Raw genomic sequence first — 18,386 nt, forward strand, 5'->3', positions numbered from 1 at the left:
TTTCAGCAAATGGAGAAATAAAATATTCCCCTCTATGCCTCACTACAAAAGATTATATAAGTCTAGTTGGAAAAAGAATTGTAATGCACGTAAGATGATAGAAGCTGGATTCTTCCCTATTTATGTCCTTTCCAACTGTTTGAGTAGGTGGGGGGGTGGGAGCCATAGCAGGGCTTGACCTGCAACTTTCAGAACCCTGGTGGTCATGTCAACCCCAAGAAAAGAAATGTCTTTTCCAGAATCCTTCCAGCTCACCTCCACTGTGGCTATGAGTGAAAGCCGTTAAGTCAAACAGAAGCTGCAGGAAGCCACGCTTACTGCACTGTCCAAGAATAAATCAAAAGCTTTTAATAGCAAGAAGTTAAAAATAAAGCATCCCGTCCTTAAAAATAAAATTTCCTAACACTGCAACAAAATAAAGGATGAACAAATGCTGGGTTGTTCCTGAACCACTAGTGCACAAGCAAGGGGAAAGCGCACAAAGACTCTTTAAATAGTGGGAGCACGGCGTGTTGAAGATGGCCCAGTAGACCCAATGAGCTACTAACTAAGCCTATTTGCAGCAAAGCTCTTAAGAATTCAAGTATATTTTTTTGAGAGTGAGGAGAGCCTATTAGGATCAATACTAACTAAAGGCTAGGGTCCTAAGATTAAATCAGAAATATCTTATCAAGAGCTAGCAGAAGTCATAAAGATGAAATGAGTTGCTACATGTAGAGAACTACATGCCTGGCACAAAGCAAGCATTCTAGAAATGATACCTGCTGTTGCTGATGTTCCCTAGTCCCTTCGAACTTTCTGTTCTCAGCAGTGCTCCCTCCACACCCTCTGGTTGGAGGAGGGCACAGTCTTTATGGATGAGCTCCAAGCACTCCAGTGATCATGTGTGTATGAGTGATGACTCTTAACAAGGATGTAAAAGGAAAACCTTGGATACCCAAGAGTTCTAGAAGGCTCTTGCCAGGATGAGCCAGAATCCATAAAAGCAAAAAGCAATGGCTGAGGAAATGGAATTCAACAAGGAATGCCCTCCACCCCTGAAACTGCTTGTACCTTTTTGGTCCTTCTCTGGTAGGCGAAGGCAATATCCTGTCTCTGTTCATTGCTGCGGTTAGTCAAAATGTTGACAATGGTGACCTCATCCACACCTACGGAAATACAAGTTGGGAATAGTTATCACCCATGTGCTCTAGTCCTTTGGGCTTACACTGAGGGTTTTAAGCAGTATATACTGTTTTCCAAACCAAAATGCCAGGACATCAAGGGTTGTCCTTGTCAGTACACTCCACCAAATGTGTTTACTCAATTTTTATCCTGACAGCCACAAACCTCAAGCCTAAATGGACCTTTTGAATATCCGCATTTTAAAAAAACGATTTTAGGGGCGCCTGGGTGGCTCAGTCGTTAAGCGTCTGCCTTCGGCTCAGGTCATGATCCCAGGACCCTGGGATTGAGCCCCGCATTGGGCTCCCTGCTCAGTGGGAAGCCCGCTTCTCCCTCTCCCACTCCCCCTGCTTGTGTTCCCTCTCTCGCTGTCTCTCTCTGTGAAATAAATAAAATTTTAAAAAAATTTAAAAAAAAAATAAATAAATGAACGATTTTATTCATAAATTGGTTTCTGGAATCAACTGTAGGAGGTGTGTTTGTGGGGCTTTGGCAGTCAGATGAACAACAAAGATTTAGGAGGATTTTAAATGAAGGTCCCCAAATTGCCATTTAACTGGGGATTTAATAGACAGTAACTGTGAACTGAATAGAGACAATTATTTATATTTATTGCAGGATTACGGCTATATATGCAGCTAGGTATAATTTCTATAATTATAGAAACTGTCATGACAAATGAGTCAGATTTAATATGGCAGTTGTATTTTAATAGCATAATTGATTAATACAATCATACTTACTGAAGACTAAATTGTTTTTTAAGGAAAATAAATGTTCCACTGCTTTTAATCTTCAATAGGCAATTTTAATAATCAATTTTATAACTTTATTAAAAAGAGTAAGTGTTTTAATCTAAATTAAATCTAAATTGGGAGTTCTGAAGTGCCACCAAAATATTTTAGTACCTATTTTAATTGGAACATGTGTATTTACAAAGATAAGCAATGCCTTCTTGCATCTGAAAGTTTCCAATTTTATATCAGAAACACTCCTAAAATGCCATTTAACTGAAGAAAGCCTGATTTTAAGAATTCAGAGAGTCCTGATTTCAAGAATTCAGAGAGTGAAAGGTCTCCCTCCTGACCGATTATAAACTTTGTTTAATAAAAGGAAGACTCTTTGCCATAACTGGATAGGTAATTCCTGGGCGAGAGAGAGAGGAGCTAAGCCCACAACGTCACATACAAATGGCAAACAGCCTGGCCTACAGGAAATCAGGGGAGTCCCCAAGCAACAGAAATGTCAGAACTGTAATGTTTTGAGGCAGAGGCAATGAGCAAACTGACAGGGGAAGTACCCTCAACTCTCAAGCATGTTAGATCAAAATGCATGAAGTTAGATTTTCTCGGTATAAAAATAAGTAACATTTATTTTTGTATTTGTATACTACCAGTACGTTAATCATTTAAGTGCAGCATCTGTAACTTTAGCTCCCATTTTTAGAGTACCAATGTCAACAGAGAAAAACAATTGCTATATAGGAGATTCGGTTGCAAAGATGTTATTTCAGCATTATATATAGTATCAAAAAATAAAGGGGAAAAAAAGCCCTTATGTCCAATAGGAGTCTGATTAAATAAATGGTCTTCTGTCCAGATAATAGGATACTACAGTCATTTAAAATGATGGCATAAAATATTAACTGACATGGAAAAAATGTTCATGATATACTGTTAAGTAAAAACCAAAACAAGTGGCAAAGCAGTCTATACAGTATAACCCAATTTTTGTAAAATACACGTGCATGTACAAGAAAATAACTAGAGGCCTTTACACTAAAATTTTAATAGTGATCGTGTGAGTGGTAGTATTATGGACACTGTAGTTTTCTTTCGTTTGATTATATATACTTTCCAAGTTCACCATAAGGCCATAAAAAGGGTTCTTTACATACACTGTGAATGACATGTAAGTCATTGATCTAGAATCGACTAGTGACTTCACCTCGAGAGAATCCTGGCATGGTTCTAAATGCTTTAACTAAAATAAAACACAATATGCATAACAATTACAACATCTATATAATTCTCTTTGGTTTCTGAAACATCCTAACACAGATTACTTTATTATTCTTCACAACTACCCAGTAAGGATAGGTGTTCTTCTTCCCAGTTTATAGATAGAGGAGCTGAAGCTCGAGAGACTGCAACTATTACAACTCTTACATGTGTAAACAGCTGGCCTGTTTGGGTCTCAGTTTCTACATTTGCACCTGAACAATGACCTCCAGTTCTGCTTCCACGAAACACTAACAGACACAGTCCTGCAAGTCTACACCCACACACGTGTTCTCTCTCTCTCTCTAAATCTTCTATGGATCTAACTTCACGTTAGGAAAACCATTGCTTATAAATGTGTTTCTGCTTTACACTTAACTTTCTTCCTCAAGGGGCACCTGGGTGGCTAAGTAGGTTAAGCATCTGCCTTTAGCTCAGGTCATGATCTCAGGGTCCTGGGACAGAGCCCTGCACTCAGGCTCCCTGCTCAGCGGGGAGTGTGCGGGTGCCTCTCCCTCTCCCTCGGCCCCTCCCCACTGCTCATGTTCTCTCTCTCTCTCCCTCAAATCAATAAATAACATCTTTAGGGAAAAAGAAAAAAGACAACTTTCTTCCTCAAATCTGAAAATGCTGAAAACAACAAAATCAATGACATCCTCAAACCTCAATTCTAGTATTTTCTGAAAGCAATTTACCCATAAAAATTATTCTCCCTTGGAAACAAATGCAAAGTTTATGTTTGTGTCAAAATGTGGTTGTAAGCCCACCTGAATTAGAATCACATGGAGCACTTATTAAACACACAGTGCCCTGCGCCATACCTGAGATCTACAGACTAAAAGCCTCCTTAGAACTTTGGACCAAGGAAGCAGCATTTCAACCAGCTCCCTGGTCATTCTGTATTTGAGAATCACCAATAGAGATGGATAAGCAAAAGGAATGCTTAGAAATCTGCTTACGTAGAAGACTTTTAAGTCACTTATACCAACTGCTTCTGTGAGGGACAGGGTCGACTACAATTTCAGGAACAGAAAGTGCTTACCTTTGTCCAAATAAACCACGTAAGAAAAAACACCTGACAGAGTTCACTGCACTAACTGCAGTGTAGTCCCACGCTCCTAGTCAGTGAGTCAGCCTTTTGCCTTTCTGTTCACAGCAGCCAACAGAGTCAGAATTCAATCCAATTATTGGAAATCCCCGTAAAGAGCCCGAGTGGTTAACCTGAGTCTCAAGTAGATGGCAGCAACTATGATAGTCTGAGGGAATCTAAACATATTTTACCTAAAGTATTTACCAAGCAAACAGCCTGCTGAGATGCAGCAGCCACCATGCTGGGACCCCTTACACGTGAACAATCGGATCCATTACCAGCAACTACAAAGAAAGGGGAGCTATCTCTGCAAGTGGACGCCCCCTCCCCCTTCTAAGAACCTCACCTAATTAGCTATTTCTCCCATACCATTGTCTGCAAGTTCCAAATGGAACTCGAAGGAGGGGGGGCAAAAATCACGGCGCCCTGGATCAGTTGCCTCATCAAAGCCACTGATGGCATGTCCTGTGTCGGAACACCAGAATACACATTTCTGCCAGTGGGATTTAACCATCTTATCTTCAGAACACTGCCGCTTCCTCTCAATCTGCTATCATAATTGGTGAGGCAGTTTATTCCCGTGGAAAATCGCTCAGTACAGGTTGAAGCTGCAAGGGTCGTCCGGTTACTCACCACTTCTGCCCAGGATGAGGACTGGGCACTCAGCCACCTATGTCAGCACAGTTGTCATCAACAATGCACAGTGAGCGCCAGGACACCGGGAAAGCTTTAAATTTAATGAATTTAACATAGGTGCAGATGCCGAGGAGATGAGGCTCTGCCCCTCTGGATTTACACGTTCAGATCTCTTACGTTCAGTGCATAAGGAAGCGTCTGCTGGGCAGAAGGGGCCCAGGGGCTAAAAGAAACTGTGCGGGCAGGGCAAGAGCATAAAGAAAAAAAGCAACGAACCTGAATAAGGTTCCTTTTCCCATACCATTCCTCTTGTGCTTCATGTGGAAAGTCAAAGTAATCTAAGCAAAGGCTCACAATGGGACACAGCGATGTGGGTAGGGGATCCTACGCAATGTAGGTGAGAACACAGTAAGGTCTGTGTTCCAGGCAGATTTTTTTTTTTTAAAGATTTTATTTATTTATTTAACAGAGAGAGACAGCGAGAGAGGGAACACAAGCAGGGGGTAGTGGGAGAGGGAGAAGCAGACTTCCCACCGAGCAGGGAGCCCGATGCGGGGCTCGATCCCAGGACCCTGTGATCATGACCTGAGCCGAAGGCAGACGCTTAACGACTGAACCACCCAGGCGCACGGCAGGCAGATTTTTTTTTTTAATTTCTTTTCAAAACTGACAGAAGTTAAAAATTTCAAGATTGGTAAGGAACGAAGACACAGATTTACTTGGCTCCTGATGGGAAACAACACAGTAAATTTCGTAAGGATTCATTCCTTTTATGAAAATGGCCAGCAAATCTCACCAGCTAACTACGAAAGTGTTTCCAACAACACTCTTTAGCTGGGGCCTCCGAAAGGTCAGTCACTGTTCTGAATGCCAGTCAACATGAAGCAGTCGGCATACTGCTTAGCTAGAAGACTTTTAAGTCACTTCTACCAGCTGCTCCTGTGAGGTGCAGGGTCGACTACAATTTCAGGGAAAGAAATGCTTACCTTTGTCCAAACAACCCAGGTAAGAAATAACACCTGAAGAGCTCACTGAACACTGACACCTCTGCCAAGTGATACCACAGGGAGGCGCCGCTGACAGCACGGCTCAAGCAGAAAACTCTGGGTTCTCTGGTCCCTTAAACCATCCACCATATTTTTCAAACATAAAAAACACTTGTGGTCTAAAATAATGGTCAACTCCAAAATCATAAAATCAGCCTCCTGGAGTTTCCTCCTCCTCTCTGCGGGTGGAAACCCCAAGTCAGCTCCGCATCTGGCATTCCTCGGAAAATGTGTCTTTATTGTCCATGGCAAGGAACCAAGAGACCATTCTGGACAGGATGCTGACTCACATCTGCCAAGACACACTGACTGCACAAAGAAAATGGATTTCATTTTGTTTGATGAGACTCAGGAGGCCCTCAGGGCATGGCTGACTGGTCAAAAAAAAGAAAAAAGATTCCTTATCTAGATGATGGGAAAAACCATGCCTCAGCTTAGGTTACTGGGGATATGGGTATCAAACCTCAGAAGAAATCATCTGTGCAACACGAAGGTCAGCGGCAGGCCACCGAGAGAGGAGATCCATGGGTGTGGACATGTGGACATATTTTGTTTATTATAATAGCATAGGCTACTCACTTGAATACTTACTATGTGCCAGGCACTTACCAAGTGCTTCACACAACTCTCCCATGTAATTTCCACCACACCTGTAAGAGGTGGGTGTTACTCATCTTCACCCACGAGGAAACAAATACAGATGCTCACAGAAGGCAGGGACATGCCCAAGGTCACACAGCAGTTCACCTGCAGAGCTGGGACGCAAACCAGGATTCAAGACCCAGGTTCACTGCACTGGGCTAGCCAGCCTCCTGGTATAGAAAAGTATCCAAAATTTTAAAATAAGGCAAAAGGAAGCCAGAGTGGCTAACAGGGCCATCCCAGACTGCCTCTCTGGGTTGTGCTCTCACTCAATGAGCTACTTACTACTGTTGGGCACAAGCTCTGTGTGGTTACATGTTAACTTGGAGATTATGGTCCAAAGGTTATGGCTTCAGTGCCCTGTAGGACATTAATGGTCACACTCTTCTCTCAGTGCCTATTAATACCCAGTCTTTCAAATGTCCCTTTGAACTAGTCTTATCTCCTTTGAGTTAAATAAATGTTTGACATGTGTTCATCCCATATCTCTATGTCATGTTGGTACCATTCTGAAATTATACTTTGATACCTCTTCATACCACACTCTTCCAAATTGTTCCTAAAAAGGATTTGGGACAGTAACGTGTCCATATGTCTATAGAACTGGACTTACTATTTAGTGCATACAAACATACACACATTTAATAATCTGTAGATAATGATTTGCCACCCACTAATACTGCATGGCCACTGAAGAGATATCCCAACTGAGGTTTTTTTCAACAGAAAGAGCTAGAAACTCTCTTCCAGGGTTAGCCATTAATAACATGGTGAGACAGGGGCAGCTCCTCCCAACAAGGCTAATGTGCCAACAAGCCATCTGTCTACTGGAAGTGACTTCAGGGACAGAGTGCGTGCACGCGTGCGCACGCACGCACACACACACACACACACACACACACACACAGTTGCCCAATGTATCCTTCCCACCATCAGCCACAGTGCTGCCTGGCCTGGAATTCCTGCTCTCGGAGTCACTCCTCGGGATCACTCAGCAGCCATGAGCACTCTGTGTCCAGAGGGTCCCACCAGGAGATGGACATTCACATGGGGGACAGGTGAAAAGGGGGGCATCTAGATTAGTGGCGGCAACAGATGCTTCAGAAATTATGTGGGGCTCAGAACTGTACTATCCAGGCACATTAGTTACCTCCCTGTGCCTTGGTTTCTCACTCTGTAAAACAGATCATGAGAACATTTAGGGGGATGCAGAAAGGATGGATGGATGGAGTAAATGACTTGGAACATGTCTACTACCTTCTCCACACTCAGCTTCTCTGTCGCGGGCCTGGCTCTTGGTTGTATTCAGTTTGGGGTCAATGAAAATAGAGGGCAATGGGGGCTTGGGGAACACTTCTGCCATTAGCACATATTAGATCACTAGTCTGGTTTCAAGATAACCTGTGGCAGCTGCCTGAGAGATGAGAAAGAAAACAAGCACTGCATGGGGTGGGAGGTGGGCTGGTGAGCCCAGCACCTCCCAAGACGGGCACAGCGCGGCTGTGGTCCTGACTTGCGCAAAGTGTGGTTTTAGCTAAGTGCCTAAGAAGAACACTTGGCCCTAAAATCAAATTTCTTCTATTTCCATTCTGCTCTGATCTCATCTCTGCTGAGTCCCTTAGAAAGGATTTCAGTGCCCTCTATTTGGCACCCCGATTGTATACTTCAGTCATCTAGAACCCTGTCTGCCTTCCATGCATAATTATAGTTCTGAAATATTCCATAGGACCAGCAGGAAAACACAAAGTAGGCCAGCATCCAAAATTCAAACCAAATCAAGTTGTAAATGAAGGCTGACATGCAAAATGTAAGCACCATTTTGTGCCCTGCTACTCTATTAGCTTCATGAGACAGAAAATTTTAAAATCTGAACAGAGGCAAGAGGAACCAGCATCCCACCCTTAACTCAATTGATAGTGAAGAAGTTAATATTTACTGCTTTAGCACTGCTGACACCAGAAAAGAATCTGGTTACTACACCCAGTGTCCCTGGGTGGCAGCGACTGTTGGATTTCCTCAGGGGAAAGAGGTAACAGTTTAAAAAAAAAAAAAAAAAAAAAAGGAGGAGGAGGAGGGAGAGGCAGGCAGTATACGCTAATGCCTACCATTAGAAAGGCACCAGGGACTCTCTCACCCATGTTTTATAGACTTCCTGGCTCAGGTTTGGCATCTATACACCCATGTAGACAAAGATCATTTTGAAGAAAATCTGAAAATCTGTGCTCAGAGTAAAAGTGGCCGTGACTCAGCACCGGTCCCTCTTTGTTCCCAGCAGGGCTGTAAGACGAGAGCTCAGTCAAAAGTAAACTTGATCACAAAGGGAAAGGCCTCAGTGAAGAGAAGGTTCCCTTCCTCCTGTTCCTGTAGAGGAAGGCCTGAGCTGCACGAGCCGCAGGGACCTTTCTCACAAGTACAGTGTTTCTCAGACTTAAGGGTTCTTGTAGGTTTGGGCCCTCTCCCCCCGCCCCTCTTAGAGAGAAGCCACCTTTCAGAGCCAACCTGCCTCCTGGCATCCTCAAGAGAATACACTCCTAATTGCCGTCTCAGCTGAATGAATATTCCTCCAGGTGTACAGGTGAAACCAAAAATACACGTCCTGGCCTGCTTTCCACTGGCGTGGGATGTTTGTATTTTTGGCCATGCTGGAAAACATGGTTCCATTTTAAAAGTATAAGAAAAAAATAAATGCATAAACTTGCTGCAGTTATGCTTCTCTCTCCTTGTGCCTGTAAGAAGGGGGGAAAAAAAATCACCCGCTTCTGCATCCCTTCCGGAGAACACAAATACTGCTAAAATCAAAACTGGCAATAATAATAGGGCAACTCATTTCCCTCCCCTTCTAGAGAGAGAGAGAGAGACCAAAGCTGTATCAGTCTATTGGCACTTACACTAACTCTGGGGTTGTGCTGCTTCTAATTACAATCTATTTTATGTAGTCTGGATTCATCCTTTTCTAATTTAGCTGACTTTCCTTTCTAGTTATTTGGACCCATATGGTAAACCATTCACAGCTGTGTTGTACACTCCACAGTGTATATTTAACCCAAGGCCAATCTAGACCAAGAGACTCCTACAGATTTAAGTCTCAGAAACCTCTTGTCAATTAAGCAATATTACTACTTTTGCATGGCTTTATTTAGTTTATACCTAGACATAAATTAAGGTAAGTAATTGTATGGTCCACCTCAAGCCAGAGTATACACAAAACCACCATGCGTTCGGTTTAGGCAACATACTCAAGAAATACTGAGATCCCTTCAAACTAAAAACAAAGCAGACTTCTGAGCTAAATTCACTTTGTGAAAACAGATCAAAGCTCACTAGGGAACTGTTATCCTTTCTGGCTACTGTCCAGATTCTGGAACTGTCTCTCTGCTGCCTCATCTCAGCAGCCATGTGTCCCCCTTCTCTGTCCTCACCTTGTGTGGTCTAGGATCTGTATGCAATTTGACTGCTATTTACATATAGGTTAAATATTTACTTTTTCACACAGTCTCAGGGGCTGCGTAAATAAGATTAAGTAAGTTTAATGAAATAAAATCCTTGCCCTCAAGGAACTCACATTCTGGTGGGAGAAACAAATCCATACATAAATAACTACAACACAATATGACAAGAGCTGTAAATTACTTACATGAAGCATCTGAGACAGAGACCAAGGAATAATTGATTCTGCCTCCTTCTCAGAGAAAGCGTGAAGAGGCTGTGTATGGGCTCACTCTGAGAGGTGAGTGGGAACCACGTGGGTGTTAGAAGTGGGCTAGCACTCCCACGAGATGGGGACTGCACACCCCTGTCAGAGTAAAAGCTCCAAATAGCCTGGAGATGAAAGTTAGAGAGAGAATCTGCAATGGATGAAGCAAGGAGACCCATGAAGAGGACAGAAGCCATGACAGCCCAGGTGACAGAGGATGTGGCTGAGGGGAAGGAGGAATAATAACTGTTTCCGGTCCTCATGACCAGTCCAGATCTCACCCAGTTCTGCTCCTCCTTCTAATCCCCCCCCCGCCCCCCGCCAGGCCTGCTCCAGTTTACCACCCTGTTTCAAAGGAACAGAAGGACCCTCCAGACTTGCTCCCGGCTGTCCTTCCTGAGAGCACTCAGACCAACAGGAAGTCCGTGGTCAGTCAGACTGAGCAGGTAACGCCCAGAGAGCTCTGTGCTTGGCATGCGTGGGCACGCTCCTGGGCTACCCTACCTGGGAGGGGGAGGCCCACATGGTCATCTTTTCATGGTCCTTTGGTCTTTGTTTATTATCAGCATTCAAGGTTTACCCTTTGTTTTCTTTGATGTCAAGGAAACAGCAATCACGGAGTATTGTGTTCTTCTATACAGGGCTTGAGACTGGAGTGGAGTGAAGGTGTGGCACAAGCTTCTTAATTACACAATAGAAGGGCTTTCAAACAGGAGGCTAAAATATTAATTAGCTCATTTTTAAAAGTGGTATGAGTTACCTCCAAATATCAAGAGGAAGAGGAAAGGGACAAAGGGATGTTACTTTCCCAACTACTGATTTCATTTTTATTTGTAATTACATTTATTGCTTTCCATTTGTGAAGTTGATACGTCATCACAGAAAATTTGGAAAACACAGAATACGCTGAAAGCACAAGAAAGGAAAAGAATCAGTTTCACAACTGACAACTTTTTAAGGTGAATGCATTGTTAAAATGAACATTCTAAAACTGCGATAGTTGCACAACTCGGTGAACACACTAAAAAATTTAATTGCACATTTTATATAGGTAAATTGTACGAATGTGAACTATATCTCAATAAAAATTGTTCATAAATTTTATTTTTCACATTTCACATTCTACAGATACTCTATGTAACACAGAGGGAGTTACCATAACCTATTAAGTCATTCCCCAACTAGCTGGGTTTTTCACTACCATAACCAATTGCTGATATAAACATCTTTGGTACACTGAGCTCTATATGAGTATCATTTTCTTTCTCCTCAATAGTTTCCTAGAAGGATTTAAGGTTCCCAAACATACTAACAACCCAGAAATTATTTTATAAGACTAAGAGAATTAACTCCAGAAAACTCAGTTACTCTCTACAATTACTAGGCACCAAAAATAAGTAAGTGGTCCTAAGTGAAAGTCACTAGGCATTAAGTCTGAAGAGAAGATAGGGCACCTAAAGCTGGGCCACAAATATGACATGTATTTGATATCAACAGCATCACAACTGCAAAATGTTTTACATGTCTGAAAATAACTTATGGCAACGGAAAGAAGTCCAATCCTCAACAGGTGGGTGGCACAACATCGGGGTGTTTAAGAACACAGGCCTGGGGTTGGACAAAGTTGTTCAAATCCCAATTTGAACCAAGGCCAAGAAACCTGGACCATGTTAATCCTAAACTGTGTCACCCACAAATTGGAGAGGATATAACACTACATCAGGATGAAGCTGAAATTCACCTAAGAAGAACATTCCTAAAGCGCTTGGTGCAATGCCTTCCCATAATGAGCACTCAATAAATAGTGGCAACCAGGATCATGGTGATGTCAGCTGCTTTTGACCAAACTGGAATGCGGGAATCCAAATCTAAGCCCTCCAGACGTCTCTGTTTAGAAACTACAGTATTTTCCGATTAACTCAGAAAGGGCCTGAAGGTATTTTTATTACCATGGGAGTTTCAGCTGTGACTAGAACTCATTTGCGCAATCTTTACATTCCAGGGCGCTTAAAAGCTTTCTCATGCAAGGATGAAAGCAGCCTTTGTCGAACTTGTGAAAGGCACCTTCTTCGTCAGATAACTGTGAGGTGAGTTAAGCGTGTTTCTGCAGTGGCGTGTTCGGAAACCCCAGGAATGTAGACACACCCAAATAGTGAGGTAGGGTGAGTTGTAGGAAAGTGGGTCGTGCGCATGTGTATGCGCACGCTCGTGAGTGTGAGTGTGAGTGTGTGTGTGTGTGTGTGTGTGTGTGTGTGCGCGCGCGCGCGCGCGCGCGCCTGCGTCTGAGTGTGTGTTGAGATAACACATTTTGAGCACCGTCTACATGGCAGGCACCACTTCATACTTCCCAACTGTGTGAGGTGGAACTTTGATTAGCCCTACTTTGTACGTGGAAGCTGAAGCTTAAGGAAGTGAAGTGTTTTTCCGGAGTCGGCTAGCTGGGAAACGAGCGGCAGAGCCAAGACGCGAAGAGCCGTGATTGCGCAATCTCTCATCCACTACACCCCGGCTCCACCAAAGAGAACGGTCTGTGGTGAGATAAGCCTGCACGGTTTAGTCTCATTTTCTGATTAGTGACTTCCTGACTTCTCAGCCTGGCCTTTGACAAGTATAGTCATTTGAAAGCCTCAATAAAAGAAGACTTTTGAAAGGTCTGATTGGGATGCTTCCTTATTCTCCCTCCAGCTGTCCGGGCAGTCATTCTGGGAGGTACCCAGTGTCCCCGGGGAGCGTGAGGCTGCTTTAATTTGATGCAAATCTTTGTGTCCTGTCAGAGCCACAGGACGTAAAAGGTCTTTCTCCTTTCCGTCCTATCTCTGGAAACAAAGTCACCAGTTTCTCCAAGCGTTTTGGGAAAGATGGCGATGTAATTTATCCCGCAAAACAAAACAATTCTGAGAGTGAAAAGGGGCACAATCAGTAAATAACGCAGACATAAATAAGCCAGGAATATGATCACCCCTGTTTTAGGTTCCTAGGGCATCCCGGTTCAGGTTCCCAGTCTGTCGGTGACCTGCATGTGAACTGTACAAGTGTGTTTGTCAGTAAGTTAAAACACTGTACTTCCAAGGGAAGACTGTCCGTGGCTCTTCAGCAGAGGTATGAACCAGCATCTGCTCTGGTTGCTGGGGCAGGTCTGCATCTCAATCTAGCCTCACGGTGAAAGAAGGGCTTTGTCCAAAAGGGGAAAAAGTACGGTGAATCACAAGCCTCACCACAATAATCACAATGTCCCAGGGACTCGGGGGATGGGGCAAGCCCAAAGACACACTCTTCATTAACATAAGCCAAAGAGTCTGAACATTAACTTTTACAGACACAGAAAACAGCACAACGATGGCCCGGACAAGTTCTTACTCACCCCCACCCAATTAAATGCTTTATCCGCTTTATTTCCAAGGGAAGTTCTTATGCCTTCCGGCCCTCTCTTACTCATCCTGGAACTCGAGGAAATACACTCATTCTGACACCTCTTCTAATTCAAGGTCCAGGTCTAAGGAGTGGTGTAACTAATAGGGTTAAAAAAAATAGTCTGAGTTTTTTGTTCATTAGATCTAAAAGCAAATTAGTACAATTTTTCCAACAAATGTGTTGAAATACAGGGGGATACAGGACCGAAAAAAGCCAGTTTGGGATCACCCTGACCAACCTCTTCCTTATAAAAAGAGGCACAGAGGCTTCCAAGTGAAGAGCAGAGCCCAAACACACATCCAGGGAATCAGGCCTCCTGCTCTCAGCTGAGGCCCGTTCCCCTGTTACTACGCTCCTTGGTTAAAATACTTTCTCATGTTTTAAGTCTTCCCTCCAAAGAGAGGAAGGAAGAGGAAGAGAGAAAGGAAAGGATGAAGGGAGGGAGGGAGGGTGGGGTGAGATGCGGAAGGTTTAGACCCACTCCATTAAAGCTCGAGCACAATTTCAAATGACTAGTAAATGGAGATTTGAGGGAGAATGAAGAGACAACTAAAAATGCCTCAGTCATTGTCAGCCTGACAAGAGGACAAATGTCACCTACCTTTGGTCTTGATGGCCGTTTCAATGTTCAGAGCATCACGCTCAGCATCAAAATTGGTGTATGCTTTGACCGACCCGTACGCACTTGGGGGTGTGGAGTGCTGAGGTTAAAACACAAACATACTCAAGTCATACACATTTAAAAGCCTCCTGCTGAAATATCCCCGAAATAGATTTTTTTCTATTGTTTCTTTACACAATTCAAATCATTCATAGACTAGGTAACTAGGTAAGTATTAATGTGCCATGACACAGAGAATAAGAAACTTCATTGTCTCTAATGAGAATTCATCTTCAAAAGCTCAGCTAGTTTAGAAAATGCTGTTTGTATTTTCACTTATCCTACCTCTAGTGCAAGCTCCAAAGCAGACAGCCCAAAGCTGGGCACTGGAAACCACCATTTATCCGGGAAGGCTTTGAAGAGCATTAAACTGGGCCGGCAACAATTTGAAACAAGCCGAAAACGTGGAAATGCCTGAATGCCAAGTGTGTTTAGCCAAGTTTTTGCTACAGGCATCTGAATTTCCACTGGGCCTGTATCACTGAGCGCACAATTCTTTAAAATGCAAATGTATAACGCTGGCCTGCTTGTTTCAGACTATCAGGTAAGTGAGGGAAGCCCGGGCACCAAGGCAGTCAGGCCTCCTGGCCCACATCCTCTTTGTGTTCGCCAAGTTCCTGCTTCCCGCTCTCTCCTCGGTCCTCTCCTCTGCTGTCTGTAACATTATGCTTTTAACCCTATGGCTACCACCCTTCCTATTTCTTTTAAAAAAAAAAACTTTTTTGTGGGGCACCTGGGTGGCTCAGTTGTTAAGCCTCTTACCTTTGGCTCAGGTCATGATGCCAGGGTCCTGGGATCGAGCCCCACATCGGGCTCCCTGCTCCGCGGGAAGCCTGCTTCTCCCTCTCCCACTCCCCCCTGCATGTATTCCCTCTCTTGCTGTCTCTCTCTCTCTCAAATAAATAATCTTTAAAAAAAATTTTTTTTCCCTTATTGCCTTTTAAACCATACTCTCTTCCTTTTCCAATGCTTTTCAAAACCCATTACCTTGCCTGATCTGATGGACCCATTTCCATCCCACCCCACCACCCCAGATTGATGTAAGGACAGTAGTATGTGTCTACATAAGTTCTTCTATCCAAAGTGTTAATTAATTACTCTTCTTCCTTGAGAGCTCTTACAGCTTCCCTCCTCCCTGCTACCCGGTCCCAAAGCATAGGGCAGGCAAAAGAAGATGGACAATGTGGTTTAGGTTGTCAGTGGAACCATCCACCTCCAACACCAAGATTCGTCCATCCACGACCTCCCCCGAGTACATAATGCCCATCGTAATGTGATGATTTTTGCCTTAGCTCAGTTTCTGGGGAGAGTCAGAGTCTGAGGTGCCCTGACTTACCTCTCCACCCACAGGCAACACATTATGAGACATCCCAGCACCCATTTCATTTGGTTTTATTAGGAGTGCGATTATATGTAAGTAACTAAGATGACATCCTCTCAAATGTTTCCCAGGGCAAACCAGAAATCTAAGTTCAGGACTAGACAGAGTATTTCAAAATGCACTTGGGACCATCTTGGCCAAATAGTGAATCCAGTTAACATTTATAACTCTGAAGCACAGTGGATTACTAAAGTATTTTCCATCTAATTTTACTGAACTTTCCAGTAAGATTACACCAATGGAAATGGAACATACATTTAGGCAAAGGTAAGGACAAAGGGTTATTCTGAAATGCTGTATTTGTTATGGTGGCTACAAAATTGTGGATGGAAATCTAAGAAAAACACTTCCCTATTTATTAACAATGCCATCAATTATTTACAAAGGCAGGCAGTCTGGTCATTGAGCCATATCACATATACGGCTTCATTTCCTAGACGCTATGTCGTTTTATTCCAAAAACAACAGTGAGTAGGGAAAGTTTTGCATACCTTTTATAAAACTTCTAGAAACAAAACTGAATGGATAATTTAACCTATTATCTATAGAATCCACTTGTCTGAAAATCAAATTATTGTGGAAAAGTGTTTTTTTTCTTCCTCCAAAATATGGGGGAAAGTATGACATTTTCTATTGCAGTCCCATCTCTCCAAACAGAGAGATGCATTATACTAAAGTAACTTCAAAGGCTACACGAAAAGCCCTTTTCTGAAATCTGATACTAAAAACAATCTAATCATCAGATCCATTAAGAAAAAAAAATTATTGGGGCGCCTGGGTGGCTCAGTCGTTAAGCGTCTGCCTTCACCTCAGGTCATGATCCCAGGGTCCTGGGATCGAGCCCTGCACCGGGCTCCCTGCTCGGCGGGAAGCCTGCTTCTCCCTCTCCCACTCCCCCTGCTTGTGTTCCCTCTCTCGCTGTCTGTCAAATGAATGGATAAAAATCTTAAAAAAAAAAAAAAAAAAAAAAGAATTATTTAGCTCTTGGACTTGTCTGGACCTCAACATGCAGCTCCTAAGTGTTGCCAACAACAGTGTGCACAAGTTCCATGAGGAAAGATTAAAAATATACAGTCTCTATAGTCCATACAACCTGTGTTCGCATATACGCAATCTACCTGAACATTTGATGGCAAGCACCAGAGATAACAGAGGGTTCTGTACCACCTAATCCAAACTGCTGTCAAGTGACTTTTGAGTGCTTCTGTGTATTTCAGTTTCCCCCGTAAGAGCATATTTTGCAGTATCTGCAAGATATGCCTATCACAAACCAGTGCTACTGCTGAGTTTTTGTAAAAGCCATTTTTGCCAAGATGACCGGAAAGATGTATGGTACTATTAGATATTTTTACATATTCATAATTTATATTCTACTTGATTTTAGAAGTATTTGCAACAACTTATAATTTCACATACAGTTTAAAAAAATTTTAACTGTAAAACAAAACAGATGCATCAGAATTTCCAGGTTCACTTATTTCCTGTGAAAGACAATTAGATACAATTCTGAGCTCCCTGATAGCCAAAGCAAAAAAAGGAAACATGATGAATTAGAATATTTTCTTATTTAGCTAAAAACAAAACAAAACAAAAACACACAACACACACACACACAAATATTCTAGTTCTTCTGGAGAAAAGAAATTAAAACAACAACAACAAACATGTAAGTCCTTGTCTAGGACACTGTAAGAAGTCCAAAATGCAAGGATCATTTTTGAAAGGGCTGTAGCTTATGCCAATCATTAATAAAATGCCAGGGTATGACATTAAAACTCAAGTATCATCATGACAATTACTACCACTGACACACTAAGTATATAACAGAATAAAACTCCAGCCACCCCAGTGTCACTAATGCCTGTCCAATTTTAATGTGATGCTAAAGAAGTTTCTAGTGCCATAACATTTCTGTCAAATTGAACTACTACTGGGAACAGTACAAGTAATGGGGAAGAAAAGTGGAACAAAGAGTGGGGAATGATCGTCCAAATTTGTCCGTGTTGTCCTTAGACGTACAAGGAAAGAGAGTAGCACAGTTATCCAAAGATGTCTAATTTGCAAAAATTACACAAAGTGAAAATGATATACTCACATCACCCTCCAAGCTGAGCTTGCAGAGAATTTCGTGAACAGTAGACATTTTGAAGGAAGCTGGGGGGAAAAAGTACAACAAAAAGTATTTATGAAGAGGCTTTCCTTTCCCCTGAAGCGCAGTGATCCATTATACTAATCTCTATTTCTTGGACCATTTCATCTAAGGATAGTAGAGTAATTTTTGCAAATAGATGCAATTCCTATCTTATGATTGGGCAAATTAAAGCTGGGAGATGGTTTTTAGGTTTCGGATGGACTACAGAAGGAGCCAGTCGGGGCGCGCCTGGGTGACTCAGTTGGTTAAGCATCTGGCCTTCGGCTCAGGTCATGATCCTGGGGGTCCTGGGATCAAGTCCTGCACTGAGCTCCCTGCTCAGCAGGGAGTCTGCTCCTGCCTCTCCCTCTGCCTGCCCCCTCATGCTCTCGCTCTCTCTCAAATAAATAAATAAAATCTTAAAAAAAAAAAAAAAAAAGACGAAGAAGTAGCTAGTCTTTTCATGCTCTGTGTAAAGAGAATGCTGGGAGACTGATTTGTGAATACAAAAACAAAATGCTCCCCCAGGC

The 18,386-nt window shown here is 42.8% G+C and overlaps 1 protein-coding gene across 2 annotated transcripts in view; it reads right to left on the reverse strand.

Annotated features, from left to right (window-relative positions):
* ANXA2 (annexin A2) overlaps positions 1-18,386 on the reverse strand; it is a 44,832-nt gene that overhangs the window by 15,467 nt on the left and 10,979 nt on the right. For both annotated transcript variants that reach the window (XM_027570411.1, XM_027570410.1), the window contains exons 2-4: positions 17,821-17,879; positions 14,285-14,384; positions 1,054-1,148 (exon numbers count right to left, since the gene is read on the reverse strand). In XM_027570411.1, coding sequence (XP_027426212.1) covers positions 1,054-1,148; positions 14,285-14,384; positions 17,821-17,868 — 243 coding nt within the window. In that variant the 5' untranslated portion in view covers positions 17,869-17,879. The remainder of the gene's footprint in view (positions 1-1,053; positions 1,149-14,284; positions 14,385-17,820; positions 17,880-18,386) is intronic.

Source organism: Zalophus californianus, chromosome 6 (genome assembly GCF_009762305.2).
Source record: "Zalophus californianus isolate mZalCal1 chromosome 6, mZalCal1.pri.v2, whole genome shotgun sequence".
Classification (NCBI taxonomy): domain Eukaryota; kingdom Metazoa; phylum Chordata; class Mammalia; order Carnivora; family Otariidae; genus Zalophus; species Zalophus californianus.